Source organism: Coenobita brevimanus, chromosome 99 (genome assembly GCF_032717465.1).
Source record: "Coenobita brevimanus isolate Jiangsu-jjx chromosome 99, ASM3271746v2, whole genome shotgun sequence".
Taxonomy (NCBI): Eukaryota; Metazoa; Arthropoda; class Malacostraca; order Decapoda; family Coenobitidae; genus Coenobita; species Coenobita brevimanus.
In genome coordinates this window covers 17,857,839-17,882,723 of record NC_137052.1, presented here as the reverse complement: position 1 = coordinate 17,882,723, position 24,885 = coordinate 17,857,839, and the positions used below count along the sequence as shown (strand labels likewise).

At 42.7% G+C, this 24,885-nt stretch overlaps 1 protein-coding gene across 1 annotated transcript in view; it reads right to left on the bottom strand.

Annotated features, from left to right (window-relative positions):
• Positions 1 to 9,007: 9,007 nt before the first annotated feature.
• Positions 9,008 to 24,885, bottom strand: part of LOC145414445 (uncharacterized) — a 103,545-nt gene continuing 87,667 nt past the window's right edge. Inside the window, exons 21-26 of the mRNA XM_080284001.1 lie at positions 23,659 to 23,804; positions 21,088 to 21,178; positions 16,050 to 16,211; positions 11,684 to 11,780; positions 9,599 to 9,706; positions 9,008 to 9,078 (exon numbers count right to left, since the gene is read on the bottom strand). Of these exons, the coding sequence (XP_080140127.1) occupies positions 9,008 to 9,078; positions 9,599 to 9,706; positions 11,684 to 11,780; positions 16,050 to 16,211; positions 21,088 to 21,178; positions 23,659 to 23,804 (675 nt within the window). The remainder of the gene's footprint in view (positions 9,079 to 9,598; positions 9,707 to 11,683; positions 11,781 to 16,049; positions 16,212 to 21,087; positions 21,179 to 23,658; positions 23,805 to 24,885) is intronic.

Genomic DNA, 24,885 nt, shown 5'->3' with positions numbered 1-24,885 from the left:
TCTTTCCTCATCTGTCTTGCAATTTTAAACATTTTTGTTTTGCTACCAACTAGGTACAGGGTATCCCACAAATTATCATCTGAGTTCAGGGCCTTGCCTTCCCCTTTGCAGTATCAGTTGTAATCTTGTTGTTGTCATTGTTTTTGTTGTTGGTGGTGGTGTCATCTCAAGCTCATCTTGATATGAACCCAGTGGACTGCAGGAAACCAGCCACTTCATCTGAGTGCTCCTGGATGTCTTTCTTGAGGTGATGTTAAAAGACTGTCTGTGTTAAGGGTGCATGAAGTGAGTGTGTTTGTGGGGCTACAGTGCAGTGATTTATATATATATATATATATATATATATATATATATATATATATATATATATATATATATATATATATATATATATATATATATATATATATATATAAAGCTGGAAAGGGCAATAGACACTTCGTAATATGTCTGTAGAGGTAGTTTGCATAGTTTAATAAGGCCTGTATCATCTCCACATTAAATACTGAGTTATAATAGGAAATGAACACGAGAATATGATTCTTATCATGGAGAAGTGCTACAGCAATGTCTTATTTAGCCACTGAGCTGTGTGAAAGATAATGTGCATAAACTATTGGTGGGGGAGGCTGTGGCTGAATTGGTAGAGAGGCAGCCTGCAGTCCTAATGGACGCAGGTTCGAATCCAGGCTGGGGCAGGGAACAGTTTAAGGACTTGAATTTCATAAAATCAGACTTTACTGATCTGCCAGAAGACCCATCGACATGTAAAAATACCCCTGCTAATACCAATACACCAGTCCTGTATGAGACAGCCTTAGCATGTATTCAATATGGATGGTGGGTGTTAGTGCCAAAGTGGTGACATGTGGAGGTGTATGGTATATAGGAGGACTACTGGGCCTTGGGAATAGGCTGTGAAGCCTATGCCCAGAGTTGGACACATAAAAAAAAAAAAAAAAAGTAATGAAAAACTTAAAAAGTCTCATCTTTCTGGGAAAGGCAGTTTTTGAGAGATGAATTTCTGATGGGGGTTCATGGAGCTTGTTTGGCTGGAGGTGTTGGACGGCTCTTATAACTAGTGGAGCCTGAGATAGAAAGAGTCTCTCCTAACTCTATTCATACCCTCTCCAAACGAGTTCATTCAGCTTAGGATTGACATTCTGAACTGGTGGGGTTAGATGTAGCCATAATAAATTCTTCCAGTACAAGAGGTCTTTACTAAAATGAGTAAGATAATTTGGTAGCAACAACAGTAAGCAAAAAAGTTTCCTTCCATATTCAAGGAGTTTATGTTATGGCCAGTAGATACTCACCTCCTACTCCTTGTAAGCTGTGTTCATAATACTGACTGTTGTGGGGATTGATTCAAGAGCTCAGTAATGATCAGTTCCTTTAATTGAAATCATGTACAAATATGAATACTGTTTATGCATTTGAATTCAATATTTTCTTTTTTGTGTGTGTGTATATATATGTGTTTTGGGCATTTATGGATTTAGAGAAAGCATATGATAGAATTGATAGGGAGGCTTTGTGGACTGTTTTAAGATTGTATGGACTTGATGGTAGGTTACTAAAAGGGGTGAAAAGTTTTTATGTAAATAGTAGAGCATGTGTAAGGGTGGGAAATGCTGTGAGTGATTGGTTTCCCGTGAGAGTGGGGTTGCGACAGGGATGTGTGATGTTGCCTTGGTTGTTTAATACTGTATTTACATGGATGGTGTTGTAAGGGAGGTGAATGCAAGAGTTTTAGGTGGAGGTCTGAGTCTGGTGAATGTTGATGGTGGAGAGTGGAATCTGAAGCAGCTGCTGTTTGCAGATGATACTGCACTGGTGGCTGATTCAGAGGAGAGATTGAGACAGTTGGTAGAGGAGTTTGGAAGGGTGTGTGAAAGAAGGAAATTGAAAGTAAATGAGAATAAGAGTAAAGTGATGAAGTGTACGAGGTTGGTAGATGGTAGGGGGATGAATATAGTTTTGAATGGCGAGTTGTTTGAGGAGGTAGAGTGTTTTAAATATCTAGGGTCACATGTTGCTGTGGATGGAAGAATAGATGCAGAAGTGAAGTTTAGAATAAATGAAGTAGGAAAGGTGCTGGGAGGAATGAAAAAAGTGTTTAGATGTCGTTCACTTAGAATGGATGTAAAGAGAAGGCTGTATGAGGGTGTTGTGGTACCGACTGTGTTATATGGGGCTGAAACATGGAATATGGGTGTAACAGAGAGGAAAAGTTTGAATGTAATGGAGATGAGGTGTCTGAGGAGTATGTGTGGAGTGACGCATATGGATCGAGTGCGAAATGATGAAGTGCGAAGGAGAACTGGAGTTGTTCGGGAGATGGCTGGTAGAGTTGAGCAGAGGGTGTTGCGATGGTTTGGGCATATAGAGAGAATGGATAATGAGCGATTGGTGAAAAAGATAACTAGATCTGATGTGAGAGGTGTAAGGCTGAGAGGAAGACCACGAATAGGATGGATGGACAGTGTGAAGAGAGCGCTGGATGCGAGAGGGATGTCTGTTGAGCAAGGAAGAGTGGCTGTGCGTGACAGAAATAAATGGAGAGAAATTGTGAATGAATAAGTGATGATGCAGCCCTGAGGGGATATTCTCCCTCATGTGGTCTGATCAGCTAGTCAGGTCAGGTGTGGGTAAGGGGATGGGTCTGTTATGATGTGGCAGGGGTAAACCAGTTCTGCTGTCGGACCTTGCTGCGGATGTCACTGATTTCATGGCGCAGTTGACCCTTGTTCGGTGTGGTGCGGTGAGGTTCTGTCCGTTCTCCCCTTTGGGGCTAAGATGCGAATGAATGTGTTTAAATGGATGAGTAAATGGCGAGTGTGTCATCCTGTTTCGGCTACCTCCCTTTCTTTTGGGGGAAGCAGCCTAGGTTTTGTATATATATATATATATATATATATATATATATATACAAAATCTAATCCAGTGATGCCCCATGAAGAGCATAGGAGCCTGGGGCTAGGCATGTTGGTCCTGACATTTAAGATGAGAGTGACCAGCCTCACTCATCTCTGAGTGGCATTACATGAGCAGTAAACCACCCCTTGAATATAAACCTGCATTGGCTCAATCCAATTGGAGCACCTTAATTGCCCACTAAACCACCAGGCTCCATAATTTGGTTATATGGTTACCACCCAGCGTAGTAAATGAGGCGCTTGGAGGGAAAACCAGGTAAGCGCCACCCCGGCCAGAAACGGAGTTACATATACCACTTTATTCCCCAAATCCTCTTCTACCACTACAACAAGGGTTTAAGTGAAAAAGATGTCCCTAAGATGGTTGCAAATTATGATATTTAAAGGGCTGTGAACGACCGTACTGCTGTTGATAGCCAACCACTCCATGACATTACCATTAGGACCATTTTGGCTTAGTATTTTCTTCTCCCAAGTACTGCATCCTTGGAAACCAACATCATGTCCGGTTTTCCTACTTGAGTTAAGGCGATTTTACCATAGTATTCATGTCAAAACACGCACTTATTGTAAGCCGCATGTATGTGAGGCTAAGAGTGAGAGGGAAAACCAGGCGAGCGCCACACAGCAGGAGATGGCAACAAGACGCGCCATATCGCATGGCTAGACGCATACCACCAAGCTTTTTTTTATGACACCACCATAAAGGCACATGTCCTTACCTACTGACATATTTTCAGTCTCAATATCTTATAGCTGACCAACAATAACACATATTATGGGTAAAAGTACTGCTACTTTGTCGTCGATTGTTGTCTAACAAGAGGAGAAAGAAGATGTTATTGAATTTTTTCATTTAAAATACCACTAATTATCAGCGTCTGGGTATCATTACGGAAAAGTAGATGAATTAGGCTACATGGAAAAAAAAAATAAGAGCAGAATATCTTCACTGGTTGAAAGTTATGTCATATTTAAAATACACAAACTTTAACAGCGTTTTTGTCTGTTTCCTTTTTTTGGCTCCTACCTGGTTTTCCCTCTAATGGCCTCAAATGGTTTCCTGGTGTACAGGAAGCCATTTGACTTGTCACTCAGTGTAGAGTCACACGCAGACAAAAGGAAGAGGAAAGAAAGAAGGAAAGAGGAGGAGGAAAGTTAGAAGGAAAGAAGGACTCTACACTGAGGGACAAGCACAGGAAGCCATTTACTATGCTGGATGGAAACCATGTAACCAGATGGTGCCTGGTGGTTTAGTGGGTAATTAAGGCATTCCAGCCAGATTGAGCCTGGGCAGGTTTACATCCAAGGGGTGGTTGGGGTTTATTGCCCATGTAATGCCACTCAGGGATGATTGAGGCTGGTCACTCTTATCTTAAATGTCAGGACCAACTTGCCTAGCCCTGGGCTTCTATGTTCCTCATGAGGCAACAATGGGTTAGATGATGGTGGTATATATACAGTATACAGATAGATAGATAGATAGATACCTACATACATACATACACAGTATATATTCTGACAGTACTGAGTACCGTAAAATAGAGTTATAGTTTATATGGAATATTGTACATAACAGTACTGTATTACAGTTGTGTTATAAAACTTATGATCCCTCGGCCATTTGATATGTGAACCCTGGTGTGTCACAGTACAGTAGAGTGAAATTAATATTCATATTAATCTTATCCTGGAGTATCATAAGTTCAATCAGGCTGAGAGAGAAACTGAAACTTTCAGATTTTACCATCAGAACTCTTATACGTCTGTCGTAATTCTTAGGAGAAACAAAAAATTCGGATCGATATACTGTACTGTACCCCTGATATTAAAGATTCTGAACATTCATCAGATAGTAAACAATCAGCTAAGTCAATTACAGCACTTATACCACATAGTGCTATTATAAAATTACAGTAATCCCTCTAATATCCGGACGCCCAATAACCGAACATCCCCACTAACCGAACCTTATCGTCCTGGGATCAAACATTCCCAAAATGGTCCGAAAATCCAAAAAAATTGGAAAAAAAAAAAATCGATTTTTTGCCGTCCGTAATTTGAACTTGCCGCGCGCGCCGCGTGAGAGCATTGTTTTGGTTCGTCATTCCTCCGACGTCCGATAGAGCGCCGCTGCATCCTCCCCACTTCCCGCCTGTCTCTCACCGTGACAAGACCTACGCTCTTCGCCATGGCTTGGGAAAAGTTAATGTGCAACACTTAAATTTAATGGAACATTATTTGGACTAAAGTGAACACTGTGAAAAGAACGGACTTCTGTGTGTTAGTGACTAAGTTCAGTGCAAGACTTCAGGAAGAGTGTAGTGCAAGTGCTTCAGGAAATCGTTCTTACTGTCAGAGTCCGAGAGGAGGCGGTTATTCATCGAGGTGGCCAGGGACTTGCTGTAAGTAGCCAAAATGTTTCATGTTGTACTATTTTCCATACTATATTTACCAGAATGTTTCATATTGTATTTTTTCCCATACTATACTTACCAGAAAGTGTCATACTGTACTTCTTTCCATACTAATCTTACCTCATGCATGTGCAGTAGGAATGTGTTTTTCAGAGTTCGGTTAGGTTCGGTTAGGTTAGGTTCGGTTAGAGTCCATAAGTACCAGAATGTTTATTAATGTATGAACATACTTCTAAACCCACATTTTATGTGTCTATTGCATTTATTTCAGTCATTTATGTGCCTTATTGGTGTGATTTGGGTGTTAAATAGGTGCTATGCATGTCCGGAGGGAGTTGTATAGGTGTTTCTCTGTGTTAGGGTCCGTAAGTACAAGTCCATAAGCTGGGGCCCAATATCCGGACAAAACCAATATCCGAACCTACCGATGGCTCTATTGATCCGGATATTGGAGTGATTACTGTATATATTCGTCCCATACTGAGTGCAAGTACTGGTGATTCATACCAGCCAGTTAGCAATGAACAAAACTACAGTACGTTTGGTTACAGGATATATATATACAGGGAGATCCATACAGTTATCACACTTCGGTCTTGTGTGTTGCAGTGATGGCTCAGTCTGCTGGTGTGGGGAATGAAGATATTTGGACTGCCACTTAGAACTATCAACCATACAGTCATTGAGTGAGTGAACTCAAAAAATCATACACTGTGAATCATGAAAAGGGTTATGGGATGTAGAAAATAATATTGGTAGGTACTGATAACTGACTGAGCCATCCCCTCAACAACTGAGACATGGAATGCCTAATATATGGTCCACCTTGTATATTTACATGCCAGTGTTAACATCGGCAACAGGGTTCATATTCTTGTTGGTTAAGGAAACTCCCAAGTACCTCTTCCTAAGCAATTTATTTTGCTTCTTACACCTTACTGTCTTTGTATTACACAAATCATTCTATTATCACCATACTTTGCATAGGTAAAGTGCAGAAGGTTATTAACCAGCCATATCCAAAAATAACTAAGGAAGAGGTGTTTGGAGCCTTCTTGACTGATGGGAATGCCAGTCCAGGAGTCATATTGCTTCTCCTCCACATCTTCATGAATTTTGAATATCAGTCTGTTGATTCTGCCACAAATGACACTGATGACTTTATTTGGCCACAGATCACTCTTATTAATGTCATCTGCATCAGACTGAAGAGAGTAATAATTCCAAGTTTAAATGATTTCATAACACCTGTTCCATAGCAATTTATTCTGCATATTACATCTAGAGCCATAGTACCTGTATTGTCTTTGTTTTTTTGGGGGATGGGGGACATTGAGCTTTGAGATACAAACTGCAGAGGACAAAGATCTGGGCCAGGTTAAGTTGAAAGAACTGTGTAAATTACATGTACCCACACTCAACTGTACAGTTGCGAGCAGATGACTCGAGTCCACTTAGTCCACCAGTATGTTGGAGTTTTATCTGGTAACAATGTTAGCTATGAACTTAACTGAGATTCAGTTGGCTGTTTGGGCGAAACAAACCCAGTGATAATTTGTCAATGTGCAGTTCTAGCTGGTCTCCAATTAATATCATGCAAGTAAACGTATTATATTGATAATGATTAACGTGTTATACACATGGTAGATATTTTTATAACCATAGTATTACAACATAGGCATCCAAATAGTGGTGCGTTCATTCATGTGAGACACATGGGAATCGGTAGTGATTTATTTGTTCTACTATCGTCGTGAACCAAACAACCTTTACCAGTTTTCAAGAGATATGCTATAGGGTCACAACTTCAATGCAACCTAGCATGATCACAAATATTCCGTGATGCCCCTCTCCCCGCATCGTCAACCTGAGACACATACACCTGTTACCTGCGAATCTGAAGGAATTGGGAGAGTTAAAGGTGCATACCATAGTTAGTGCTCTAGGAAGGGAAGCAGGAGGAGGTAGGAGTGAGGAGGGTGGGTGAAGAAGAGTTGGGAGAAGAAGGAGGATGTGGGCACAAAGAGAACGATGGGTGAGGAAGGGTGGGGAGGAGGAGATGGAGGGTCTTGGAGTGAGGAGGACGATGGGTGACAATGGATGGGAAGGAAGAGGTGGAGGGTCTGGGAGTGAGCAGAATCATGGGTGAGGAAGGGAGGGTCGAGGTGGGAGATCTGCTGCCAGTGCGGTAAGGTTAAATACCGCAGCCAACCATCTGCCCCTTTCTCTCTCCCTCCTATCAGACGTCCCGCCCTTCCTCACCCACCACCCTCCATGTAACTCCCACACCCCCCTCCCCTTGTTTCGCCTACTGTGGTGTGAACCTTTAACTCTCCCACCTGCTTCGGAGTCAGAGGTCAACGAAGGTGAGGTTCACGTTGATGGATGACTGGTGTGACGGTATTTTTGTGATCATGCTAAGTTGCAGGGAAGCTGTTACCCCTACAGCATATCTCTTGAAAACTGGTAAAGGTTGTTTGGTTCATGACGATAGTAAAACAAATAAACCACTACTGATTCTCATGTGTCTCACATGAATGAACGCACCACTATTTGGATGCCTATGTTGTAATACTATGGTTTTTAAAAATATCTACCATGTGTATAACACGTTAATCTATCTATCTATCTATCTATTGCCAGACGCCTCAATCTCGTTTGGGGTGGCCACAAACAAATCGCCTCCAAGTTGCCCTGTCCCCTGCCATTTCACTGCCCTGCTCCCAACTCACACCCCCCTCTCTCATATACCTCTCCACCCCATCCCTCCATCTCATCCTCGGCCTCCCCCTCCCTCTTCCCCCCTCCACCTCACTCGCATACACTCTCTTCGTCAGTCTTTCACCCTCCATCCTCTCCACATGGCCAAACACGTTAATCATTATCAATATAATACGTTTACTTGCATGATATCAATTGGAGACCAGCTAGAACTGCACTTTGACAAATTATCACTGGGTTTGTTTCACCCAAACAGCCGACTGAATCTCGGTTAAGTTCATAGCTACCACTGTTACCAGGGAAAACACCAACATGTTGGTGGACTAGGTTGCCTCGAGTCATCTGCTCGCAACTGTACACTAAGTCTTTACTTTAGGGTGGGAATGTTCCAAAATATCAGCTGTGATGTTTTTATAACAGCAGAACTTAGCTGTGGAAACTGTTGAATTAGCTTTATAAATAGCACTGGAGCTTTAATGGACAGTCTTTTAATAATAAACTCTGGACTTAGTTAAAAGGAGAGAGAGAGAGAGAGAGAGAGAGAGAGAGAGAGAGAGGGAGGATGAAACAAATATTTTTAAGAAATTGCATGAAGTGGACTTTGTTTGTCAGTGTGCGCTCAGCCATAAACTGAAAAGTACACGATAACTCTAAAGGTCATATTTAGGTACCCGGGTAGGGTTGGAGATGTTCTAATACTTCTTTAGCAGTACTGTATATTTTACTCATTGCAGACCAGTATCCTCAGTATGATATTGATGGAAACTATATCAATACAGTGTAAAAATAATATGAAATACTGTAGCATAAAAGAGAGCACCTGTATTAAAATAGATATTATGTGCAAAATGATCGTTGAGGAAGACATGCTGCAGAACCTCCTATGCCACTTGAAGTACAGCCCTAAGTGTCACCTGCATGAAGTCTTCACTATACAGTAGCGAACTGAGTTGCGTCCACCAAACACAGCCGCTGTACATTCTCAACTGTCACAGGGGTATCTGTGGAGATAGTAAATAGATGAGAGTTTTCCAAAAAAGTTCATTTGTATTATACCCTACTTCAGTAAATGATGAATTAGACATTCATGACAAGTGATCCATATGTTTGCAAAGATATCTAAAGAAAATAAATGATGTTGCTGTAGTGAATATGATTAACTACTGAATATGATTAACTTGTGTTACAGTAAAGGGATAATGCTGTTGCTCTACTGAATCTGACTAAAGTACAGTATGTTAAGAGGAAACCAGGTTACAGTATGTACAGTTCTTCATGGGCGAAGTAAAACTGTGCCAAGTTTTTTCAGTTACCTTATTTGTAATATCATACAGGCAGAATAATGGATAGACAAAAGGCAAATATTACTGCATGCTTCACTGTAAGGATGTACTTTGTACTATATTATACTGCCCTCATAAACCTTTATTTATTTATTTATTTTTTAAATAAAACTGGAGAAGGTCAGAAAAAAGAAGAAAGGCAATTGTAGTGACAAGATTAAACCAGGCTGGCACTGACCTAAGTTGAACCAGTCGGTGTTTGAAGAATGGGCACGAGCAGCAGTAATGGCCATCCTCAGTGCCATCACCGCACTGTGTGCCAACACCAGAGGTGGCTCACCCACAGCTGATGGGAATGATTATTAGTATACTGTACTGTTGTTGTTGCTGCTGCTGTTCTGGCCGCAGGTTCATCTGAATGAGAGCCCAGTAGATTAAAGGCTAAAGTTACCCTTTTGCAGTACAGCATCGTCCTTTCAGGAGATAGCAAGGGAGTTGAGAGATGTTTGTTTAATCAACAATGGAGCCACCTGGCTGTACTGGTACCACCACATGAAGGCATCCCTCTCTAGTACTAATATATATTACTGGGCATGCAGAGCAGTAACTGCAATAGTTAAATACCTCAATATACATAAATACTCATACTTGAATATGAGATAAATGTGAAGAGTTAAGAGTATGAACATTGCAGCATTGCTAAAGGGATAGTTGAAGAATGTATGTGTGGAGTGTGCATAGGAGGTAAGAAATACAGTACTGTGATCTGCAAAAAGATGTGGAGTGTGAAAATCTGTTGATAACTGGGGAGTATTGTGTGCTTATATGGTATGGTCATATGGATAGAATTGATGGAGGAAGGGTAGTGAAAATAGCATAAATGAATTTGAAGATGTGAAGAAGTGTGGTAAGACAGGAAGAAGATAGAAGAGTGTGATAAAATGAATATATGAGAAAGGAAGGCACGGAAGTTGATGATACGAGGGTTATTAAAGGGAACTGGTGGTTGTTTTCAAGTACCTCCTAAGAATTCCAACTGAACATACATGGCGGGGGGAGGTGGTGACCAAGTGGTTGAAGAGGTTGTCTGTTGTCTAAAATTATGCAAGTTTGATTCCAGGCTGATGCAGGGAACAGTTTGATGAATTAAAACATGTCTTAATGATCTTCCGCATGACCCACTGACATTTTATAAAAATATCTTCGTTAATACATTGCATTAGTCCTGAGCGAAACAGTTGTATCATGTATTCACTATGCACAGTAGGTATTAGTGACAACTTGGTGACATGTGAAGGTATGTGACACATCGGAGTACTCCTGGGTCTCAGGGAGTGGGCTAAAGCCTTTACTCAGAGTTGGAGAGAGAGAGAGAGAGAGAGAGAGAGAGAGAAGGGGAAAGGGGTGGAGGGGAGCTATGCAGAACATAAAATGTGGAAAGCACAGTACAGAAGAATATGAAAAGTGGATGAAGGTGAATACGAAAGTGAGTCAACTACTGCACAAAAGTCCATTTGCCACTTGTACCTATCTCCCTTGTGACCAGATTCATAGATACTCAGATGTGATACAGTGGACTGGGGTGCACAGCTGTCATTCATCTGTGGGTAATAATATGCACCCATGTCCACTACATCTCATTCAAGCATCTATGGCCCACTTAAGGAAGCTCCCTAATGCCTCCTCCTAAGCGAGTCATTTTGCCTATTACTTCTTCCTATCCTCTTCTTTGTCGCTTAAATCATTCCAGAGCCACCATTTTCAGCAAAAATAATATACAAATTGATGTCAACAAGCCGTATCAATAAATTACTAAGGAAAAGGTGTTAGGGAGCTTCCTTAACCGTTGAGAATGCCAGCCTATGACTCCAGCGATGAGACAGGCAGGAGGTGCAAATGGACTCTTGTAGCTGATAGATGGAAGGGCAGGAGGACATGAATGTAAACTGAGGAAGAACAGATGTTTAAATGATGTAAAAAGAGTTTTTAGTTCCCCAAATAGAAGCATAGATATAGAAGCACAGCTATTTGCAACAGTTTGGAAGAGGATGTGGTGGAGGCAAAATTCATTCACATGATCAGAAATGATTTGGATGAGTGTAAATATGAAGAAAAGAGAACACAAGCCTAGGTCAAACTCTGAATGCTACAACTTTTTTCCTAGCACTAGCCAGGAAGAAATTTTATGGAAAGGATATAAGACCACTGTATCATCTTATTTGACACAGACGTACAGGATATAAGATACAAAAGGACAAAAATCAGGGCCACATTGAAGTGAATGAACTGTAGTTAAAAATCATGTAAATGCAAGTGTACTAACCCTTGGATCTGAGGACACCAGTGTCATTGTAGGAGTTGGGCAGCAGTGTTACTCTGAGGTCCACAGGGATATCCAGGGCAGTCAGTGGCTTGTATTCCTGCAGTGTAACCACCAAAGTACAGGTATATTAAATCTCTGATACACATGGGCATCATCAGTAAATTACTGTATCATAGACCATTGATTTTCGAGGGCCTTTCATCCTTTTTACTTTCTGTTTTTTCAACCCAGGACGGAACTGTAACTAGGGTTAGCACAAGAATGTCATACTAATCACAAAGAAGTGCTTTGGAAAAGATTTAGAGCTCTAATATTCTGCCACTCCACTGTGACCATAGATTAACACTAGAATATTGTGCTAATCACAAAGGATTTAGAGCAGTTTTATTGTCTGATTCTGCCACTGAAGTACTGGAAGTAATTTACAAAAAGATGAAGTTTTTCAAATCATGGTGAATGAATTAAAGTCCTTAGAAACCATGAAAACTACAATAAAATGTTCCTCACAGTTTCAACTAGCAGAAAGTACAACTACTATATTATGGACACTTTCTCTTACCTCCATGTCAGCAGCACTCCTAAGTATCTTTCTGCCAGCACAATCAGTCTGGCCACTTTCACATTCTCTCTCTCTCTCTCTCTCTCTCTGCATATACCTGTATGTAATATATATATATATATGTTATGCGGGATGTTTTAGTCCGACCTCTCGTCCTAAAAACGACCGCGACTGAGCAGGGTCCTCTTTCCGGACCGGAGTTAAAGCACCAACAAAGGAACAGGGCATAAAAACTCAGCAGTACACCTTAACACATCTATTGCACTTATTCAATACACCTTATAATAGGAACAGAGAGACACTAGATATGGTATGGACAAGAAGACAGAGTGGGTTTATTAACACACTATACACACAGGAATGTCAAGGGCAGAATTCATCCATATGTTACAAGTTAACTTTGACTAGAGTATGGCAACGGTATTATGTATAGTGAATAATTGTCATTTAATGTTCTAGACAAGATGCACAGTATATAGTTGGAACAACGGACCTAGTTAGCTTATATTTGCATATGTCTGTTCTGGCACGTGGCACGTCTTCAGAGATGGTCACTTAGCCACGGCGACACTGATATACTGGTTTCTGATCTTTTCTCCACTGAATTAGTTCCTTTGCTTTCAATCACTTTATATATACCGTATATGTTCTCTGGCCCTGATTCACTGTCTTGAGGTATGTCACTTTAGTGTGTCACTTTACATTGATTTCTGCACTGTTTTACTGTCACTGCCTTTGAGGTTTGCACTTATACTTTACGGGCGAGATGTGTTCAGATCGCCACAAGTGCCCGGTACCTGGGTTAGCAGAGGTGGCATCCGGGCGTGGGAGGGGGTCCTTCAGGGGAGCCCTCCTGCAGGAGACAGGGGATCACCCGTAGGGGCGTCGTCTCCCAGACTTCCTTCGTCCGGGGGGTGCAGGGAGGCCTTTTACACTAGGGGCCTCGACCTGATGAGAGGTCCTCGTGTAGGAGCCTCGTCGGTGGGGTGCAGGGAGGCCTGCCGGTCTGGGGGCCTCGACCTGGTAGGTGGCCCTCGGGGCTGGGGCCAAACAGTTCTAGGAGCCAGGCCTGCCGCCTCTTGCTCCTGGCGGAGGGCCGTGGGGGAGTGGGGCCCAGGCAGCCCTGCTCAGGGGCCTGCTGACCAGCACTGGAGGTCCGGGCACGCGGTTGCCTATAGGGCAAGGCGCCGTCAGGAGGAAACTGCAGCACTTCTTCCTTGGTGCATCCGTCAGGGGCCGGGGTTGTCCAGGGGTTGGCTGCAGGGCCGGTACAGGACCGCTCCACCACTCTAGGAACGGCAGCACCTCTGGAGAACCACACCTGAAGGGAGAGAGAGAAGGCCGTCCCACGCAGCCGAGAGGTAGGGGGCCGGCCACGCAAGGGACCTTCCCCTCCGGGAGAACCCTAGGAGCTGCAGATGAAGGGCATACGATGGCCTCTTCTTCCCCCACACATACGATGGCCGTGTTGGCGGTTCCACAGCTCCTGAGGGTAGCAGCTGAAGGGCGTACGATGGCTGCTCCTTCCCCCACACATACGATGGCCGTGTTGGCGGTGCTGCTCCCGAAGGAGTAAGAGGCAGATGAGGGGCGTATGATGGCCGCTCCCTCCCCGGCACATACAATGGCCGTGCTCGCGGTTCTGCCTGCCCGACGGGAAGTAACTGAAGGGCGTACGATGGCCGCTCCTTCCCCCACACGTACGATGGCCTTGTTGGCGGTGTTACTCCCGTAGGAGGAGGAGGAAGTGGATGACGGGCGTACAATGGCTGCTCCCTCCCCGACACATATGATGGCTGTGTTCGCGGTTCCACTTCTCCTTCCTTTGCCTGTCGGTGTGCGCTCAATAGCTACTCCACCGAGACCGTCTCCAGATAGGTCTGTAACCGAAGGGCATACGATGGCCGCTCCTTCCCCCACATGTACGATGGCCATGTTGGCGGTGTTACAGGGGGAAACAACTGAGGGGCGTACGATGGCCGCTTCCTCCCTGGTACGTACGATGGCTGTATCCGCAGTGTTGCTTGGGACTGTTTCTGGAGCAGTCCCACCCTGAACCTGGTGAAGGCTGCCTGGCTTGCAGGGTCATTCCCTCTTCCTGCTTGGTTGCTATTGGATTGGTTCTGTGGAAGATGGACCCAAGGTGGGGGCGCCCCGGCGCCCTTCTTGCTCCGGCCCAGGCTTACCTTGCCCTGGCCTGCCGTGGTGTCCTCCTGGGGTGGTGGTGGGGCTGCGAGTTGGGAGTGGGGTGGGGGGTGGTGGGGTGGTTGGTCCAGCGCTGGCGGCGGTGCGTATTTTAATATATATGGTCATTGCTAGCATGACATGCGATCCTATGGCATGAAACTCACATAACATGGAAGGGAAAATTTGATGCCAAAATTTAGTCACAACATGAAAATGACAGACATACTGCGGGTGGAGGAAGCTGCCCATTTTTTTTTAACACCCTACTAAGCAGTGATGATAGACATAAAGTGGCCAGAGGCCCCAAATTATGGTTCACACAGTCGTAACGTGGCAAACTAGGGTCATAACATGGTGGGAACAAAAGGCCAGTGATAGTCATAGCACGGGATGCATCAGCCTATGATGTATGGCTGTCATGTGTCTGCCCGGGGTGTCGGCACAGTCCACTTAGGATTCCTGCCCTAGTTGAGCTTACCTTCTCCCCTCACTCTGGCAGCACAAGTGTTCTGTGTGATCTTCTTCTTCATCATCTCTTCTTCTCTTTTTTTTTTTTAACCACAGAACCCCACTCCACCTCCCCCCAGCAAGCTCACAACCTCTTCGATTCAAGGTAAGGAATCCTCCAGTGTTTGTATGTAATGAAGTCATTATTAGGCAAATGTCATGGGGGAAAAAAAAAAATGAAAATTGCCCCAAAAGGTGAACTTGGGGCTGGCTTGGGTACCATGAAACCCTTTAACATGTAAACATAGGGTCCTACAACACAGAATTCTCATAAAGCGGAGCTTCAGGGTACAATATTCCCACATTATGTGAGCGGTGATTATATATATATCATATACCTTTTATATATATATATATATAGATAGACAGATAGAGATATATACATCTATATCTATCTATCTCTATCTGTCTATATAGATGGATAGATAGATAGACAGACAGAGATATATACACTATATCTATCTATCTATCTATCTATATAGACAGTAATCAAACAAGAGAGAGAGAGGGAGAGAGAGTACATAATGCAGTAGTGTGGTTCTTTTTGCTTGAAATATGACTTACTGGTGCATTACTTTTGTTCCTGACACACCTATCAGTCATCATCTGCTTTCATTCACTGCTGACACTAAAATGATTCAGTACATCATTCACAGGGTCAGAGTCAACTCTCTCATTTAGGTCTCCCATCACAGGCTTATGATATAAGTCTTTGGCACTTCTCCTGTGCATACTGTAGGCGTATCTGTAGTTCAGACAACATGTATTTTGAATATGATGTATTTCTTCAGTGGAACTGCATACGAAAAACACTGGTATAGTGGTCATCATCCTAACTTCTTCCCAGTCAAGGATGGGGTGAGGACGGGTACAGAAAGCAAAGTGAAAGGAGGAGAAATGGTAGAGGGAGTACTAATAAACAGGATGCCAAATGAAATGGACCACACTAATTCACTCACTCCAGTTCACACATAATCAATTAATCAGTTATCAAGTTAAAAAACAAAAAAAGGGGGGGAGGAAAACTCCTTGTCATATGCTTCTCTGTAAAAATAGTGTAACAGTAATGTGAAAGAATGTGAGTATTAACCCAAGTTGAACATTATGACTGACCCAGGTTCCAGCTGTGAGTTTTTGACCAGTGGTAGAGTTGAATTTGACCGTCTCTGTAAGCATCATACCCAGGCCCATGATCAGAGCACCTTCCGCCTGTCCAATATCTATGAAGGGGCTGAGGCTTTGGCCACAGTCTTCGATGAGGTCCACACGGCGAATCTGACAAATACAAGTTACCTGCATTGTTGCTGCTGCAGTATTGCATGATTATGGAAAGCTTTAGAAATACGTTGATGGGTTGGCCATGTGGAGAGAATGGAAAATTAGAGACTGAGTAGGAGAGTATATGAATGAGATGGAAGGAAAGGGGGAGGAAGAGACCAAGGATTAGATAGAGGGATGGAGTGGAGGGGTATGTGATAAAGGGGTGTGTGAGTTACAGAGAGGTCAGCCTGATGGCAGAGGACAGAATGACGTAATGGAGATGCATTTATGGCCACCCATTGTGGGATAAAGGCATCTGGCCAAAGATAGATTTTTCTTGATGCTTTGTTGAATCCGAATTAAGCTCCCCCCCCACCCCCCTCAGTCTCAGATAATGGTACACAACTAGGAAAGGCCTCTCATACTGAAGGAGTTATGAAGGCTATTTATAACCTCTTCAGTTTGCAAAGTCTGTCCTGAGCAAAATAAAATAATCAGGAAATCTAGTAGCAGTAGTAGTTGCAAACCATGACTCATAAATATAAACCTGGTGAACTGTAGACCAATACTGCCACTATTGTGCAGTTCATCATCATCCTTTGGGGGGATTTGGGGGACAGGGAGGGGATTGAGAGTTTATATAACCAGGCAACTCTGCCACCTGGTAATATCAGTGCCATCACATGAGAGCATCCCTCTCCAGCACCCATCATAAGATAGCAAAAATAAAATTAAAAGATGTCTTCAGACTCAGTGGGTTATGGAGGTTCCCTGGCACCTCTTCCTGACCAGCTTATTTTTGTACTGTATGTGGTATGTTAATATATTCTTGTACATTATTTATGTAATCCATTCGTTTCGTTTCGTTTTTAAAGGCTCCAACATGCTTGCATGTGTCGGCCTTGGTCACCTAATGGCGGCTCTCCACGCTGCACGATCCATTGCAGCCTCCCTATTCAGTCCCTTAACCCTAAGGTCACACTTAATGACCTCGTCCCATGTCTTTCTCGGTCTACCCCTCATAACCCCACCCCCAATATTAACACTTCTCACCTTCCTCACCCAATTATCATCCCCCATCCTCTCCACATGTCCAAACCACCTCAATCTACCTCTCCTCATCACAACACCAATACACTCCAGTCCCATCCTACCTCTCAACTCTTCCATTGTAAACCCAGCCCCTCCAGGCCTTGGACGCAGGGACGCACTGCACATCCACCTATTCATTGTCATTTCTGTACGTCTGAGCTGGCGAATGTCTTCCTCCTTCACTGCCCAGGTCTCACTGCCATAAAGCATTACACTCCTAACACATGCTGCATACAAAGACCCCTTAGGACGTAGGGAGAGCCCTCTCAGTGTCAGGAGAGGCAAGAGCTCCCTGAACTTCTTCCAACCACTTCTCACCCTAGCCACAGAGCTAGCTCCAGCCCCACCTCCAGCACACAACATGTCTCCCAAATAACAAAACTCTTCCACACACTCAAGAGATTCACCAGCAAGTTCAAACTTTTCACGTCTGACGATCTCCACCTGCTCACCCCGGCACGCCGTACACATAAAATCAGCATTATCTCGCAGTCTACCTTTGATGCCACTACATCTCTTATGCACCCATTTATCACACACACCGCACAAGATGGAATTACTTCCCATGCCCTTGTGGCAAACTGCACATGGCCATTCTCCCTCGTCTTTGACAGTACCGCCACCAACCCTAGATATCATCACTTTTGTTTTATCTGCATTTACCCTTAAACCCTTTTGCCCCATACCATCTCTCCACTTCCTAAACCTTTCCTCCACCTCCCTTTCATTCTCTGCAATCAACACCAAATCATCAGCATACAACAACTCCCACGGGAGTCCGTTTCTAAAGTCACGTGAAAGGGCTTCAAGTACCATGATAAACAACATGGGACTCAAGACTGACCCCTGATGCACACCAACATTCACGGAAAACTCATCACTCAAATCTCCATTCACTCTCACCTGGGTGTGAGCACCCACATACATGGCCATAACCACCCTAACCAGCCACTCCTCCAAGCCAAGCTTTCTCATTGCCCACTTCACCACCTCTCTAGGGACTCTGTCAAAGGCCTTTTCCAAATCAACAAAAACAAAATAAAGATCCCTTCTCCTACCAATATATTTTTCCTGAAGCTGTCGAACAATGAATATGGCATCAGTGGTCCCCCATATAGATGAAAAAATTTATATACAGTATATAAATAACATCCTAGAGAAAAACACAATGTACTGAAATCATATAGTTACTGTGTCGTTTATATTGGCTCCAGCATGCTTGCATCCATTGGCTGGGTCACCTGATGGCTTATGTAATATGGGAAATAAATCATAAAGAGGTGCTACAAAAAATATGAATAATAAACAACAGAATAACAAGTTGCAGTATGTAAAATAAATCATCTAGAGGGAAGAATTCCTCATGAGCTGATAGGGATATGATCCAAGAGCTCCTGTTCTGACAGTTAAGAAGGCTCTTTAGTGCCTTTTTCTAACCAGTTTATTTATGCAAACTGTTTTGGCATTACGGCTATAAATGTTACATTCAGGGGACTAGAGAGGTGTGAAATGCAAAATCTATCTACCTATCTATCTTCAGCCAGATGCCATAATCCTGTAAGGGGTGGCCATTTGTCTTTGAGTTAGTTGTTTAATGGGGAGGGGCACTATCCCTCCGCCAACCCACTTGTTGACATGTAGGGAACATGTACAGTATACAATAGAAGTCCGATTTTTCGGTATCTATGGGACCAGGCTAGTGGTGAAAAATCAAAATTGCCGAATTATCAAAAACCCTACCCACTTAGTACCTTATATGTTTCGGTGAACACTATCATCACTACTCATATCATTACAAATGTGTTTGGAGAGAGTACTGTATACTGTTTGATACTGTACAATACTGTAATGAATACAGTACTATACATGAATATGAAAAATAAAGAAATTAGTGAACATACTGTATATAAATGTAATGGTACAGTAGGCCTACAAGTTCACATCCACTTACCTAAACTTATAGTAGGTTCCTTATTTACATATGTACAATAGAAGGGGTTGATTGGAGTCTGCTACTGCTGGAAGAAGTCCCCAGCAGTAGAGGGTCCTGCAACAGGCTCTAAGGACTCTTCTTCCTGTTGCCGCAGCAACAGGGAGAAGAGTCCTTAGAGCCGAAAAAAATCGGAAAATCTGCCGAACGATCAAAGATTTTCGTAAATGGGACTATTTCTCAAAACTGCCGAAATGTCAGATTTGCCGGGGAATTGGATGCCGAAGAATTGGACTTTTACTGTATATGGGTTGGTTATGTGCTGTTGTTACCACCCAGCATTGTAAATGGTTCCTTGGCGTAGAGAATGCCATTAGGCTTGTCACTCAATGTAAAGCCACCTGAAAAGGAAAGAAGAGCAATACAAAGTGACAGGAAAGATGGGAGAAATAGGAAGAGAGGAGGGCAGATGCAGAAAAAGCTTTATAAAGGTGAAAGAAGAAGTAGGCAGCACATCAGGGGAGTGGATGGTGGTAAATCACTAATTATTCTTATCTTTGACATTTATGCAAACAGTATTGGTATTACAGTGATATATGTAGGATAAAGTGGGATATAAAGGTGTAAAATTGAAGATAAATTACTAAGAAAGAGCTGTTAGAAAGTGTCCTATCCTTATGAGAATACACTGTTGTGACTGCCTACCTCTGTGTATATTTATTGTCTGTAACAGTGACTGCTGGACTGTGCTCATAATATGGTATACACTACCTCTCTCTGACTGTCACTCAGTTATTTCCTTTAGTTACCATATAGCATTTACGTATTTTTCCATACTAACCCATCAACTGCACCATTAAGATTCAAGGGGACTCTCTGTGGTGTGTGTGTGTGTGTGTGTGTGTGTGTGTGTGTGTGTGGAGGTGCGGGTAAGGGGATGGGTCTGTTATAATGTGGCAGGGGTAAACCAGTTCTGCTGTCGTGCCCTGCTGCGGATGTCACTGATTGCATTGCGCAGTTGACCCTTGTGCGGTGTGGTGCGGTGAGGATCTGTCCGTTCTCCCCTTTGGGGCTAAGATGCGAATGAATGTGTTTGAATGGATGAGTAAATGGGGAGTGTGTCGTCCTGTCTCGGCTACCTCCCTTTCCTTGGGGGAAGCAGCCTAGGTATATAGATATATAGATAGATAGATTATTCCAATTCTGTTCCTACGGATTACGGTAATAGGGATGTAATGAAGTGAATGTTCCTAAATTTTTAGGTTATTAAATGCTGTAGTTTAGGCACTGTGGATATCTAAAGTTACAGTGCCTGGCACTATTCTGAAAAATATTGACATTGTCATTTTATTGGAAACCAACTTTAGGGTTATGAGATGAAAGAAGGTATGTTACTGTATGCTAATGAAATTAGATGCCTTCATTTGACTTACAAATGAACAGCTGACTACAATTCATGCCAAAACAAAGTGCGAAAACCAAGATTTAAGGCTCAACTTATGTGATGTAAGTAGCAGTTGAACACTGGGCATTTTGGAATTAAACTCAGTTCACAGGTTAAGGCATTGATATTTGCCTGATATGTTAATTGCCTCTAACCATGACTGCTGTGCATGTACACTTCTCTCTGACTACCACTCAAAAATGTGTTGTTCACATTCCTATGATAGAGGAAACTGAAAAATTTCTGTACAGAGTGTCATCTCTGTGATTTCTCATCCTTGAAATAATGGCCACCTTATACCTGTACATGACAGTGTAATTATCACCATATATAATGCTTTATATAACATTACTCATTTATTGTCGATTGTAAGAAGAGAAAGCAAGCAGTAATTCTTTTTAAATATTGGTGGCAAAAAAGCATACCTGTGTCTGTCCTGTAAGCATATCAATTTCCACCTCAGTGACTGCTCCTCCATATACATCATAGTCCTTGGTGAGATCTGCTTCACGTGTCCTGCAAGTACAACCAGGTCATGATACAAACATCATCATTCGTACATATGTTCATTCCTTCATCATCATTCAGCGCTTTTTTGCCCCATCAGGAGTACAGGAATGCTGGACTTGACTACTCACTCACAGTATTTAAGGGAAGGTGACCAGCCTCACTCTTCCCTAAGTGGGATTAGCTATGTTGGTAATAAACCCCAACCATTCCATGGATGTAAACCCTTGTAGGCTCACTCCAGTTGGGGCACCTTAACTTACTAAACCATATCATATCATTTGTATTCTTTATAATGGTTCCAGCTTGCTTGCATGCCTCTGCTTTGGTCACCTAATGATAGCTCTCCATGCCACTCGTTCTCTGGTAGCCTTTCTTTTCATTCCTCTATCCCTGAGGTCACGCTCTGTGACCTCATCCCAGGTGTTTTTCTGTCTGCCTTTTGTAACCCTACTCCCATTGTTCACACTTCTCACTTTCCGGACCCAGTTGTCATCCTGTATCCTCTTGATGTGCTCAAACCATCTCAGTCTACCCCTCCTCATCACAGTGCCAGTACACTCCAGTCCTTTTCTTCTTCTCAACTCCTTAATCATAAACCTGAGCCCCCCAGACCCTGCATTCATGGACACACTACACAGCTATCTAAGCATTGACATTTTAGTACATTTGAGTCTGCAAATATCATAGACATAAATATGACAGCATGTTTCCAAATAAAGGATTCCCATTTCAGAGGTTGGCCATGGTACAGTTGAGTTTTTCTATGGACTGGAAGCTAAACCAAGTGCCAAAAACCAGTTATCTGGTAATTACTTCCTATCAGTTGCTGGAAGCTGTTGGGGGGGGGGGGAATAACATGGAATGTGTAATAAGATTTTTATGCCCTTCGCCATGATGATGTACACTGTAGTACATCATTTCTATGAGGACATACCCAGGATGTCAAAAGCCAGTGCTTTACAATGGGGATAGCAGAGGGCTGTTTAAAGCTTCCTAGCTCCTCTTCCTACTACTCGAATATGGTACCAATGGGATGATAGGCTCGTGGCGAAGTGGTTACAGGGTTAAGCTCGTGGCAAAGGAGTTAACAGTGTGAGACTCACTTGAGCTTTGAATGCGTTCTGCCTAGGAGTGATCATTGTGTGGCTACTTACTAAGCTTGTAACCACACTTCACTCTCATGACACTACCTCCCAGGATCAATGGAAGTAATTAATCTGCAGTATTACCTAAAGCAAGTAAACTCAGTATCTGTGTATCTATAGCCAGACAGACCTCATTAACTGAGAAGGGATGGCCAATGTCTCACAAAGAATATTAGGAATAACAGATACGGGATGCTACCAGGAAGACATCATACTTACGGTATTTATCACTTTTACTCCATTGATCCTGAAGATGTATTGTTAAATTTATTCATGCTACTTATAGATTTTTGTAATTCAACTTGGAAAGGATCTCTGTTGGTGAAAGGGTTAACTAAGGATATATCAAACTCCTCCAGTATGAAAAGTTTTTTCTGAGATAAATAAAATCATCTGGCGGTGTTAAGAATTAAGGTACTTCCCTTGTCATTTGCTCTTTGTTTGAGGAATACTAAATTGCCTTGAAACAGCCAAGATTAAAAAAAAAAGATGTGCTATCCCAACTGTTCTTGTAGGAAAGAATTTTCTCAAATGCAAGTGTCACCGAACTTGGTTCATGATCTACAAACCAATGTTTGATCCTTAGGCTTTGAAGCACATCCTCCTTAGCAATTTCCATTGCATATTACACCTTAACATCCTTTTGTATGTTATTTGTTTCATATTAATACCAACATGGTTTATATCAATAACATAAAAATGGATACTGAGGTGTAATGTGTGGAATAAATTGCTAAGAAGGAGGTATTTTCAGTCTCCAAAACCACTTACAATATGGCCATCAGTACATTCCTTATGAGTGTTTAACCATCATTTCCACTGTGCACTCATGTGTTTTTCATTGTTTATCTCCATTTAATTCTATTGTGCCTTATCAGGAGCATAGAGGCCTGGGGCTAGGTCACTCAGTCCAGGCATCTAAAGTGGGGGTGACCAGCCTCCATGCTTCTTGAGCGGCATTATGAGTATGTGAGCAGTAAACCCTAATCATGCCATGGATTTAAACCATTACAGGACCCATCTGGTTGGAGCTCGTTGAGCCACTAGGTGCCAGGCAGTTATAGTTACAACCCAATACTGTATAGTAAAATAATTACTTCATTAGCATACAGGAAACTATTTAACCTGTCACTGAGTTTAATCACCTGAGGGTAGCACTTGATATGGGGAAAAATAAAATTCAAAATATGATGACAGTCATCTTAAGGCAGGAAGAATAAAATACAAAAGATATCACTGGATTGAAGGGCTTATGGGTGTATTTGTAATTTGGAAAATGTTTGTGCCTAATACTAAATAAAATGAAGTAATAAAATATTTGTTCCTAATTACAGTACTTACCAGACCCTTTCACTGACATCAATGTCATTGTCTTGGCAGAGTTTGAGCAGTTCTGGCCATGATGTCTCCTTCCCTCCTTCTTTCTCGTACTTGGCCTTAAAGTCTGCTATCCTGCCGATAATATTTTCACACGCCATCTTCACACCCTGTCAGCAGAAATATTGTTTAGTCTGTTAGAAGGTGAGGTGGAGGGGGAGAGAGGGAAAGGGAAGCCGAGGATGAGATGGAGAGATAGGGTGGTGAGGTATAACTTTGGGGGTGGTGTGAGTTGGAGAGGGCAGTCAGATGGCAGAGGATAGGGTGTCATGGAGGCAGTTTGTTTGTTGCCATGACCTCTACGATTGAAGCATCAGGCTATTGATAGATAGATAGATGCAGACAGACTGACAGATACCTGTAGGTAGATAGATTATTAGAGGGATATTCACCGAAGTTAGGTTGGGCATAATATCACCAATGTGATAGTGCGTGTCAGTGAAGTACTTACTTATTCCTTATCAGTATCTTCATCCTGACCATTATTCCCACCTAAAAATGGGGAAGAGGTAGGATCTAGAAACAAGGAAAGAGGAAACACTAAAATGGGAGAACACTCAACAGCATGCCTAGTGAAAAAGCCACATAGTCATTCACACACTATTGAGGGCCTTTACATTGATTTTATTGGTTCATCCATGTATTTATCAGTCAGTTCTTTAGTGCACTGTCTGCAGTGAAGGAGCCCAGGGCTAAAGTACTCAGTTCAGTCATTAAAGGTGAGGGTGGCCAGGCATTATATGAACAATAAACCCCAACCATCCCTTGCATTTCTACATTTAAGGGTCACATCCAATTAGGGTCCCTTCACTCCAGACATCCATCTGTTGGTTATCTGGTTACCATCAGATTTAGTAAATGGTTTCCTGGGTTACAAGAAGTCATTTGGATTGTCATGCAGTGCAGAGTCACTTGAAGTTAGCACAACAGATGAGTGAATGGTAGGTGTCCCCCATCCATCACCAAGTGGTGGTGTTCCTTGGTCACTCATCCAAGTACTGAGCAGACCAAGTGCTTCTGTTGCTCATGTGTTTACTAAGATAATGAGTGTACACCCAAAAGCACTAATTCCTCCATCTCTAGTAGCTGGAGTCGCAGCCAGTGACGACTGGGCTAATGAACTCCCCACACCCACCACCCCTACCCCAACCCCAGTGTAAACAGGGATGGATGTGGAATGGCCAGAGCTGG